The 12,627-nt window shown below is 38.4% G+C and overlaps 1 protein-coding gene across 3 annotated transcripts in view; it reads right to left on the bottom strand.

Annotated features, from left to right (window-relative positions):
* Window positions 1-12,627, bottom strand: part of LOC123561324 (phytanoyl-CoA dioxygenase domain-containing protein 1-like) — a 46,901-nt gene that overhangs the window by 32,705 nt on the left and 1,569 nt on the right. For 2 of the 3 annotated variants that reach the window (XM_045353615.2, XM_045353616.2), the window contains exons 2-5: window positions 8,843-8,943; window positions 4,010-4,147; window positions 3,355-3,501; window positions 512-618 (exon numbers count right to left, since the gene is read on the bottom strand). In XM_045353615.2, the coding sequence (XP_045209550.2) occupies window positions 512-618; window positions 3,355-3,501; window positions 4,010-4,147; window positions 8,843-8,929 (479 nt within the window). In that variant the 5' untranslated portion in view covers window positions 8,930-8,943. The remainder of the gene's footprint in view (window positions 1-511; window positions 619-3,354; window positions 3,502-4,009; window positions 4,148-8,842; window positions 8,944-12,627) is intronic. The other variant, XM_045353617.2, reaches the window with a different exon arrangement.

Here is a 12,627-nt window from a genome sequence, read left to right as displayed (position 1 = left end):
GAACAAAATTGTGAGGACCTTGCAATGATGCTAAACATTAACTCTGATGAAGATAATCAAGTGATTCATGAAAAGTCCTTTAAAGGTTTTTTTTTTTATTTTTAGATCTAGTGGGTCCTAAATGGGGTAAAGTGCCCCAATAACCCCATTTGAACAAAACTGAGAGAGGACCTTACAGTGATGCTACAGTCTAAGTCTGAGAAAAATCCATCAAGCAGTTCATGAAAAGTCTCTATTTTTAGCTCTGGCTGCCCCCTACAAGGGGCCTAGTGCAACATTTGAAAACAAACTTGAGAGAGGGCCTTCTAATGATGTAAAAGACCAAGTTTGGTGTAATTCTAACCAGTAGTTTCAGAGGAAACAATGTTTAAGTAAAAATGTTGACAACAGACGCCGGATCAACTGTCTGTACTTACAGCTCACTCCGAACCCTTGGTTCAGGCGAGCCCATAAAGAAATGAAAAATGTAGCTTATGTACAAATTGTGTAAATTTTGCCAGTAAACCCTTACCATGCTACATTGCCTCCATGTTTTGGTGGTTTAGCAAACAGCTGATCATGCCAGAACCTCACTGGTGACATAATACCAGACGGTTCCAACAACTGTGATACACGTACCTGCAATAGTACATATATTTATTGAAAATATTTTTTTACTATACTTGTTACCATTTTTAATGTCTGCTACCTTCCTATCTACTTAAACATTAAATATAATTGGAAATAATTCTTATTTATTTCATAAAGTAGCTTTAAATTTAGAATTTTCCAAGGGACATTGCTGCGAATTTATTTGAAAATCTGTCCAGCAGTTTCTTATTGAGCAGATTTTCAAAGTTTTCAATGTAACTTGCGCTGAAGCCTGGTTGTCATGTTTTTTTAACAGGTCAATGTGGGATTTGGTAACCAAGGGACATTTCAGTGAAATTAGTTTGAAATCTGGCCAGTGGTTTTAGAGATTTTTAAAGTTTTCCATATAGATATAAAGAAACCTAATTCAACCCCATAGGGGCCATGTTTATTCACAAAAATCAAGATGGCTTGAAGAAATATGGTAGAGGGTCACATTTGTGTAGAATGTTTTTAATTAACTGGGCTAGCAGTTTTTAATGTTTTCCATGTATATACAGCAATATACAGAGACCTAGCCTGACTTGAAGGAATGGTGCAGTGAAATCATTTTGAAATAGTCCAGTTGTGTCTAAAAATGAGTTTTCAAGTATTTCATTTTGGTTGCCATAACAATCTGACTAAAGTACATCTCCTATTACGCTACGCATAGGATCTGAGAACGACCTATTCATAGCCTCGTTCTGACGACCCTTTCGCTAGCCAATCAGAGCTTAACTTACAAAATTTAGCAAATTACCTGTAGCCTTGTCTTTTGATATTTACAATTCTAATGTCAAAATATGTCAGATAGCCAGTTAGCTCAGTCGGTAGGCCACTTGCTTAGTAATCAAGGGGTCCCGAGTTCGAGCCCTGGAATAACTTCACATTTTTCTTACTCTTTGACATTCTTACAAGTCGTCTCATTGGTTAAAATAAAAATAGCAATGCTGGAAATCCAAAATATACAGAAGACGTATGTGAATGGGTCGTTCTCAGATCTTCGTTTAGAAGATCAAGTACTTCAGTCAGATTGGTTGCCATAACAACAATGATTCTGCAGGAATGACATAGATTTGAAAGAATCTGAAAGGGGACCACCCAAGGGACAATACAGTGTTGTTCAAAGTGGCTTGGTGATTTGGGCGGTATTCTTTAGAGAAATTGTGGGCAGATGGATGAAGGACATCCAACAATGCTAAAAGCTCACCATGAGCTAAAAAATGACAATGGCCAAAAGATAACTTTGATAAACTCAGTATAATAATAAACAAGGCAGTGTGAAAGACAGCTATATCCCCCACCGTTGTTATGTATAGTGAAAGGGTTGATGGTGTTGGGTGGAAGCACTGACTTTGTTAAGTATATTTTATAGTCCATGTATAAGGAAATCAATGAATTTGATACTTCAAGGGGTTTAGGAGATACAGAGCAGACACAAAATGGAAGGCTCAAACCTTTGACTTTGAGTTGTGACTACCTTGACCTTGAGCCAACATGGCTGATTCATGAGTTGTGCACATTGTCTTGATGAGGTGATCAGTTGATCCAAGTTTCATGAAAATCCTTCACGGGGTTTAGGAGATACAGAACTCAAACTTTTGACCTTGAGTTGTGACTTTGACCTTGAGCAAACATGGCCGATTCATGAGTTGTGCACATCGTCTTCATGAGGTGATCATTTGACTCAAGTTTCATGAAAGACCTTCAAGGGGTTTAGGAGATACAGAGTGGACACAAAATGGAAGGCTCAAACCTTTGACCTTGAGTTGTGACCTTGACTGTGGGCCAACATGGCTGACTCACAAGTTTTGCACATTGTCTTGATAAGGTGATCACTTAACCCAAATTTCATGAAAATCCATCAAGGGGTTTAGGAGATACAGAGCAGACACGAAATGGAACGCTCAAGCCTTTGACCTTGAGTTGTGACCTTGACCTTGAGTCGACATGGGTGATACATTAGTTCTGCAAATCGTCTTGATGAGGCGATCATTTGACTCAAGTTTCATGAAATTCCTTCAAGGGGTTTAGGAGATACAGAGCAGACACAAAATGGAAGGCTCAAACCTCTGACCTTGAGTTGTGACCTTGACCTTGAGCCAACATGGCTGACACATGAGTTGTGCACATCGTCTTCATGAGGTGATCATTTGACTATAGTTTCATGAAAGTCCTTTAAGGGGTTTAGGAGATACAGAGTGGACACAAAATGGAAGGCTCAAACCTTTGACCTTGAATTGTGACCTTGATCGTGAGCCAACATGGCTGACTCACAAGCTCTGCACATTGTCTTGATAAGGTGATCACTTGACCCAAGTTTCATGAAAATCACTCAAGGGGTTTAGGAGGTACAGAGCGGACACGAAATGGAACGCTCAAACCTTTGACCTTGAGCTGTCAAGGCTGAATCATGAGTTCTATATCGTCTTGATGAGGTGATCATTTCACCCAAGTTTCATGAAAATCCTTCAATGGGTTTAGGAAATACAGAGCGGACAAAAAACGTTACAGACAGACGTTAAGGACAGACCATTACTCTAACCCCCCACCATTCATGGCAGTGGTTTAAAAATTCTGAATAACTACCATTTTCAGTCCTACATCAGTAAATAAGTCAACTGTTTTTTGGGGGTTTTTTTGAGTTCCTAAAATTTGTATGGCATTTCATTTTTGGATCTTTCAACATAAAAGGGTGTGATCCCCAAGGATATCAATTAATACACTTAATACTGTAAAACATACCACAACTTCTGGAAGAAATGCAAGGTCATGGAAATGTTTGGTAAGCCTCCAGTGACCAAGAGCATGCATCAGAACATTGTCAGGGTCACCACTCTGGTTGCTATGGTATTCATACAACATGTCCATTCCTAGGTGCTTCTCCTCTCCCTATAAAATTGAATAATTTAAATAAAAGTAAAAACTTTTGAGAAAAGGTGTAAAATATCAAAAGACCCTAAAACATATTCTCCAAATTTTCTGACAGTTTATGTTATATTATCAAATGTGTGTTACATTATGCTCTAAGTTATATTAAGCTACCGTTATATTATATTTATTTACTATATGCCATTATGTCACATTTTTCAACAGTTATGACAAAATTATGCAAATGATCTAATATATTGAGTGAGATATCATTTGAATTTGCTGGCATGAAATTTCATGCAAACAGCAAGAAGGACAGTTTCGCATGGACTTAATTTCATGCATTTTTAATTTCAAAAAGAAAAAAATCTTTTTTTGAAGTTGACAGCACCGAACATGTCATTTTCAGGCAGCATTACATTGTATACCTATCAATCACAGCTGTCCGTTAGATGACCCTGTTGAAAAAAATAATGTGACAGTTCAACCAATAATTGTTATTAAAGGTAAAGAAATATCAGGTATTTACCAAAAAATACTTATAATCTTCAAGTAAAAGATCACACTGCTTGTGTGTCAAAACTGGTACATTGAGAAGGAACCCATCTTTCCAGAATTTGTCAACCTGATCTTGACTAAATTTGAATCTACTCCAGTCAAACTGTGTCTGAAAAAATATACAGGAAAGCATAGGAAATAATTACATTTATTCTGAAAAATAATTTTCTTTTTATAATTTTGTTTATTAGGCTTTAAGTCACATCAAACATTTCAAGTTTATAATATGGCAAATTTCCAGCATCTTTTGGTAGTGGAAGACCTTCAGGTAGAACTAGCAACCTTCTGCAACCCAGCTGGAGGGCTCTCTTACATTACGGCCTGAGGGCAGGGCTTGTACCCACAAAGCTGAGAGCAAAGAGAATCAAAGTAAGCAAACATAACCATGAGGCCCCAACTTTTCATTTTAACCTTTACCCTGCTAAATTTCTGAAATGGACAGATCTATCATTCAATTTGGGCAGTACCATTCATTATTCGAAGGGGTGTTCACTGAAAATTTACTGACTGAGTAGGGAACAGTGCAGACCATGAACAGACTGTACGGATGTGCAGGCTGATCTTGGTCTGCACTGGTCGCAAAGGTAGAACCACTTGCCTCCAGCAAGTAGAACCACTTGCCTCCAGCAGGGTAAAGGTTAAAATATATCACTGAATGTAATACATAAATCTATAAGCATAAATGAAAGAAAAGAACAATTCATTTTGAAGTCCTATTGTACCTATATGATAAAGTGAAGCTTAATCCACTATAACTCTATTGCCTGCCATTAAGCCCAATTATTAGACAGACAGCAAGACTGAAACCAAAAATCGCAAGATGAGGTAAATATTTTTGGTGCCTGAAGTCGTTTGTCCTACACTTGTCTGATTAATGTGGGGAAGTTATCAATTACTTGCAGAGAATATTGTTAGAACTGGTACAAGTCCAGGACCACTTCAGTCTTGTGAGGGTAACTGGCTGTCATTTCTGTTGAAAGATGGCATTAAACCCAAACCAAAGAAACAAATAAAACATCATATTTATGAGACAAATGTTATATGTTCACATATTATGTGACTTAGATACAGAGTGGTGGAACCAGTGCTTAGCATATTCCAGTGCTTAGTGTTAATCTTGCAAACTGGCATTTTTCTCTATATCCTTCAATGAAAACAAATTATTACCTTTAAGTTAGTTAGAATAATAATCATTTGAACTTTCAATAACTAGAGTTGTCACAGAAGTGACGAATTATACCCCCATAATATGGCCTTGTCACAGAACTAAGCCAATGTCAAAGCCGAACTTGCTTGACCTTTGACCTACTGACCTCAAAATTAATAGGGGTCATCTGCTGGTCATGACCAACCTCCGTATTAAGTTTCATGATCCTAGGCCCAAGCGTTCTGAAGTTATTGTCCGAAAACCGTTTAAAAGTTCCCGGTCAGTGTGACCTACTGACCTCAAAATCATTAGGGGTCATCTGCTGGTCATAACCAACACCCCTATCAATTTTCATGATCCTAGGCCCAAGCGTTCTCAAGTTATCATCCGGAAACCGTTTAAACTGTTTCGTGTCATTGTGACCTTGACCTTCGACCTACTGACCTCAAAGTCGAACTTGATCTGTATTTTATCATGTTACACATGTGTACCAAAAATTATTTAAATCTGTCAAGCCTTTCATGAGTTATTGTCCGGAAACCATGAAAACCAATGGACCAACAGACAGACCGACCAACAAGCTCACTTCTATATACTCCCCCCCCCCCCCCCCACTCCCCCGAAACTTCGTTTTGTGGGGGTATAATAAATAATATAACCTTATGTGTCTTTTGATAAAAACAACTGTGTACATCGAACAGACTGTCATTTCAGTGTGCCCAATCACGTGATCGCACTATGTCATTTTGAGCTCAAAAGTGAAAATGGAAAGGTAAACAAAAAATATAAATCAGGGCATAAGTTTTTTATTCAATACATTGTGTTAATATCATGCACATGATTCGAAACCTATTTGAAAGCGCTACCCACGGTACTACAATTTCCCCACCAAAAACCTTCTCGTTTTAATGCTACTCCTGTTCAATTGACTTGCACAATGAGCGCACAATGTCGAAAGTGATTGAACAGGAATAGCGTTAAAACGAGAAGTTTCTGGTGGGGAAATCATAGTACCGGGGGTAGCACTTTCAAATAGGTTTCGAATCATGTGCATGATATTAACACAATATATTGAATAAAAAACTTGCGCCCTTTTTGTCAGTAAGCAAGAGAGTTACATGTTGAAGGAACTGAACCATGAGGATCTCAGCCTGAGTGGTAAAATATCCAAGCATTTCCACTGTGAATTGTGGTAATCAGACAATAAGCCACAAGAAGGCCTTGTTTATTTGAAATATTATGATAAAAATTTTGCTGAACTTCATATACCCTGGTAGAAATGGACGGGTCTTCACCGATATCATAATGTTCTCTTAACAGTTCACGCGCCAACTAATATCACAAAAAATATATTGCTTGACTTTCTGTGTTTAACTAACAAACAAACTGGGCCATGTTAGAATATACAGTGAACACCTGCATGAAACAGTACAGTGAACACCTGCATGAAACAGTGAACACCTGCATGATATCCGGAGTTAAACAAGTGCTCGTCGAACACGAAATGCCCCCATTGATGCATTCAGTAGTTGCACAAGGAACAGAAATTATATGCTCACTGTAAACAAAAGTTCTACCATTCTGGTTTAATATGACCTTGACCTTTAACCTATTAACCTAACAAGAGATTACAGAGAGATCTTGGCGCCATCCACTGAGCCATTTTTGAATGTTCCAAATTTCAAGACTAGCTCAAGGTCAAAAACAAGGTCAAATTTCATTTCGGTACAAAACAAAGTGTATGTGATCCAAATTTGAAAGCTGTGGCTTGAGAAACGTGAAAGTAGGTCACTAGATCAATTTCAAGGTCAAAGTTCATTTAAGTAGACAGAACTATGCATGTGCTTCAAATTTGGAGGCTGCAGCTTGAGAAATGTGGCAGTAGGTAATAGGTAAACATCAATGTCAAATTTCAATTCAGAACACAAAAATAAATAGGCATGCAGTACAAAATTGGAGCCTGTAGCTTCAGAAATGTGAAAGTAGGTCACTAGGTCAATCTCAAGATCAAAGTTCATTTCCGTACACAAAACTATGCATGTGGTTCAAATTTGAAGGCTGTAGCTTGAGAAATGTGAAAGTAGGTCACTAGGTCAAAATCAAGGTCAAATTTTATTTCGGAACACAAAACTATGCAAGTGGTCCAAATTTGAAACTTGTACCTTCAGTAATGTGAAAGTAGGTCACTAGGTCAATCTCAAGATTAAAGTTCATTTCAGTACACAAAACTATGCATGTGGTTCAAATTTGAAGGCTGTAGCTTGAGAAATGTGAAAGTAGGTCACTAGGTCAAAATCAAGGTCAAATTTTATTTTGGAACAAAAAACTATGCATGTGGTCCAAATTTGAAGCATGTACCTTCAAAAATGTGAAAGTAGGTCACTAGGTCAATAACAAGGTCAAAGTTTTTTTCGGTACACAAACCTATGCATGTGGTCCAAATTTGAAGGCTGTAGCTACAGAAATGTGAAAGTAGGTTACTAGGTCAAGATCAAGGTCAACTCGTGTCAAGGTTCATCTTGCCACTCAAAACTATACATGTGGTCCAAATTTGAATGATGTAAGTTATGGACATAAAGATTCTAAGTTTTTCCCTAAATAAGTCTATATGAACCATGTGACCCCTGGGGCAGGGCCATATTTGACCCTAGAGGGATAATTTGAACAAACTTGGTAGAGAACCACTAGATGATGCTACATTACAAAATATCAAAGCCATAGTCTTTGTGGTTTCGACAAGAAGATTTTCAAAGTTTCTCCCTATATAAGTCTATGTAAACCATGTGACCCCCAGAGCGGAGCCATATTTCACCCTAGGGGAATAATTTGAACAATCTTAGTAGAGGACCACTAGATGATTTCATATACAAAATATCAAAGCCCTAGGCCCAGTGGTTTTGGACAAGAGGTTTTTCAAAGTTTTTTCCTATATAAGTCTATATAAACCATGTGACCCCTGGGGTGGGGCCATATTTGACCCCAGGGAAATAATCTGAACAATCTTGCTAGAGGACCACTAGATTGTGCTTCGTACCAAATATCAAAGCCCTAGGCCCTATGGTTTTGGACAAGAAGATCAGAAACCTGTTCCTGGCCAATGTAACCTTGACCTTTGACCTAATGACCTCAAAATCAATAGGGGTCATCTGCTGGTCATGGCCAACCTAACTATCAATTTTCCTGATACTAGGCCTAAGCGTTCTTGAATTATCATCCGGAAAACGTTTAACTGTTCAGGGTCACAGTGACCTTGACCTTTAACATACTGACCTCAAAATCAATAAGGGTCATCTGCTGGTCATGACCAACCTCTCTATCAACTTTCATGATCCTAGGCCCAAGGGTTCTTGAGTTATCATCCGGAAACCGTTTTACTATTCAGGGTCACTGTGACCTTGACCTTTGACATACAGACCTCAAAATCAATAGGGGTCATCTGCTGGTGATGACCAATCTCCCTATCAACTTTCATGATCCTAGGCCCAAGAGTTCTTGAGTTATCATCCGGAAACGGATTGGTCTACATTCCGACCGACAGACTGACCTACTGACCGACATCTGCAAAACAATATACCCCTCCTTCTTCGAAGGGGGGCATAAGAAGTATTTTACACTACAGACCATGTTGATTAACTCCCAAAAAAGCATAAATCCTACCTGTTTGCCATCAGTTAAAGCACCAAGTGGTTTATGGACTGTGCTGTAGTCTGGGACACCTGGGAGAAAGTCTAAAAGTGTATCCATTTTCAAACAAATGTCTGAAAAAAAAATATGTAGACATATTTTAAAATCAAACTGTGTCAACATGGACTAAGCACTTGAAAATAAAATTCACTTAACATTTGCAAAACGCAAAACATCTGGCATGATGCAACTGCAAATATGATAAAACAAGAGCTGTTGGAATCTATTCTTGTAAAAAAAAAAAAATCAATGAATACAATAACATAAGCTGGAACAAAAGCATGGTGTATGCATATAATGTTGTACAAGTAGTGCTCCTGTGGACAGGCCATACAGCTTACAAAGTCACCATTCATACATTATACATGTTGCCTCTGTACCTACATTTATACTAATCAGTAGCTTTATTTTTTGTTTGCTTCATTTAGTATGTAAACTTGATGTGTCACTGCTGTGAGCTTAAGGCCTATACTGTTATGTAATTTGCTATTTCATAATCTCTTTCATATGTGCATAGTGCTGTAATTCCAACTATGTCTTAGAAGAATCAGTATTATTTATTAGTACTATTCCTCATGCTTCCATGACAATCAAATTTTATTGTATTTTATTTGTAGTTGTCTTATGTACACAACAAACTTGTCATACTTGTAATTTAATCTAAATCTCTTAACTTTTACTCAACATATATTTTATACATGGTTTAAAGATACATTATTATATTTTCCTCTTTAGCTGCTTTATCCTTGTTAATTTCTATTTTATATTATGTTTGTCAGAAAAAAGCTCATGTATTAATGTTAACTTGTTATATGTATCTGCCCTAAATTAAAGCTTCTTGTATCTCATATCTCAGTTCACTCATAAGGCACTAACTTTTATCTTTAACACAATTATCTACTGATTTTACAATTCTTTACTTTAGAACTTTTAAATAGCAGAACTGTTAAAAATGTATTTTTGCGAAACACTAATCAGCTAAATGAAATTGTGCCCCAAGTTGGTACATATTTGGGATATTTTTAAAACTGGCTGCCAACATAATTATAGTGGATGAAGAAGTGCCCTCATGCCAAAGTGCACAGAGATTCAGCCAGCCCTGCATAAACAGAGAGATCTGTTGCATCCACTACATTAAAGCACTGATGATTCAGGAGAGCCAAGAAGTCTAACTCCCCTTCAGACTGGGAAAAGTATGCAGCATAAAGCCCAGAAGCATGCAGAACAGCCTATGAGACACATGTAGCCCCCATGTTAGCTGAGGACCACGAGAACCCAAAAGTCTTCTGGAACTATATTAAAACCAGAAAGATAGCATCACGTACAGCATAGCTAAGAAGAAAGCTGATATACTAAACCAGCAATTTTTATCTGTGTTCTCCAAGGAAGATGATACCTCTCATCCCAATCTGCCATCTTAAAATCCCCTCAGCTAGCACCATTAGCATCACAGAAAAAGGTGTGTTTAAACTTCTACAGGGGCTAAAACCACACAAAGCTGCTGGGCCAGACAAGATCTCTTCTAAACTTCTGCTGCTGATGAGCTGACGCCTGGGCTTACAAAGTTCTTCCGACTGTCTATCGACCAGGGTCAAATAAACTCTGACTGGAAAACTGCACTAGTTTCCCCTGCGTTCAAGAAGGGCAACTGCTCCACTTCTTCCATCCAATCTCCTTGACCTCTGTAACATGTAAGCTCCTAAAACACATCATGTCTCACTTTGATTCCAACAAAATATTCACTAATTTCAAACATGGCTTCCATAAAAAATGTTCATGTGATACCCAACTTATTCTCACCATAAATGGCCTAGCTAAAGGCATCAAGAAAAATCAGCAAATACATGCTATTCTTCTAGATTTTAGTAAGGCATTTGATAAGGTTAGACATCACTACCTCCTACAGAAGCTAGATCACTAAGTCTGGGGCAGCTGCCAATTTCCTTTAGTGCCACACACAACAAGAAGTCCTTGATGGTGCTATTTCAGAAGTCTCTTCTGTCCCATCTGGTGTCCCACAGGGCAGTGTTCTTGGCCCTCTTCTCTTCTTTAGATACAGCAATGACTTGCCTTCGAGATTCCGCCGTTTTGCTTTGTTTGTTTGTTTTGGGTTTAATGCCGTTTTTCAACAGTATTACAGTTATGTAACGGCGGGCAGTTAACCTAACCAGTATTCCTGGATTCTGTACAAACCTGTTCTCTGCAAGTAACTGCCAACTTCCTCACATGAATCAGAGGTGGAGGACGAATGATAGCAGAAACACTGTCTTTAATCAAATTGTCACAGAGAACATATGCCCCACCCAGGGATCAAACTCATGACCCTGCAATCCGTAGATCTGCGCTCTCCCTACTGACCTAAGCGGGTGGTTATGCTGCCTTAGATGACTGTCTAATGTACTAACAAATCAGAAGCCAGGAAAAGTCAGACAACTCTTAAAGCGATCTTGATTGTTTGCAAGTCTGGGAACATGAGTGGCATTTAATTCTGACGAGTGTGAAGTTATCCCCATAACCAGCAAACGAAATCCACTTGACTTCACATACACCATCGCTGGAACCCGGCTGAAACCTACAGAAGGTGCTAAATATCTTGGAGTCACCATCATACCTGATCTCTCTTGGAAAACCCATATAAATAACATCACCCGACCTGACAGCCACATCAGCCAGCTGGAGACGATTCAGCGAAGAGCTGCAAGGTTTGTTAGTCCAACTAATTTGATGTGACCTTAGGACATATTGAGTTGTTTTTCCTATGGACAATATCTCCACTCACGTCAAACACTCAAAAGACCAAAATAGTATAGGAAATTTCCAATGAAATTGTCATCGCTGCTGATTTGGGTTTAAATGCTGATTTTGTTGCGAATATGATATAAATTCAAATAAATCTTACAAGTAATGATGTATCAAAAGGGGATTCAATTCCTCATTGATATATGTAAAAATTATCAAGTAATTTCCAAAATAATTTAATTACGAATTTTCTTGTGATTTAAACCTACGTATGTGCTGTACATGATTAACATTTACCGCATCTACACGGCAATATACGCAAGCAATAAAACCAGTAACTTTACATGACTGTGTACTCACAGTCATTTATCCTCCATTATTTTGGTCCTTGGAAGTTTTGATGGGTAGACTGCCCTTCACTAATATAAAACAATCTATCAACAAGGTTTGTCAAAAACAACTACCAACGAACAAGTTCATGATCGAGCGCAGTATCAAATATGCTCCATGATCTCCAGTGGAACACATTTCAGCCCAGACGCAATACGTCCAGAGTAACCATGCTGTACAAAATTAGGCACAATCTTGTTGACATTATTTCTGATCCTCCTCTATGGCAATCAAGATCTGCCAAAATCCACAGCCAACAGTCAGGTTTTTTTTTTATACTATAGCAGAGGCCGAATATCGGCCTCGTCCCCCAGCCGAGGATTTCCCCCACAGCCAAGGATTTCCCCTACCGCAGTCGAAATTCCCCTACGTCCGAAATCCCCCCCTCCAAAATCGTAAACAAAGCAATGGAGATTACTCCCAGCGATTTTCCCGACCGAATATCGGACCCGTTCACAATTGCAGACGGTCTTTCACAATTTTCAATGGGTGTGGAAACCTTTAGAAATAGTAGAAAAATGTTTGAAGAGCTTTCAGTGGACCCGAGGTTCCGGTTTTGACCAGCGAAAATCGATAAAAACTCGTATCTGACCCGCACATAATATGCCGTGGGCGTCTGCTTGTCTCGC

The sequence above is a fragment of the Mercenaria mercenaria genome, chromosome 10 (genome assembly GCF_021730395.1).
Source record: "Mercenaria mercenaria strain notata chromosome 10, MADL_Memer_1, whole genome shotgun sequence".
Taxonomy (NCBI): domain Eukaryota; kingdom Metazoa; phylum Mollusca; class Bivalvia; order Venerida; family Veneridae; genus Mercenaria; species Mercenaria mercenaria.
Note: the sequence above shows the minus strand (reverse complement) of the source record. Positions and strands in the feature narration are given on the sequence as shown.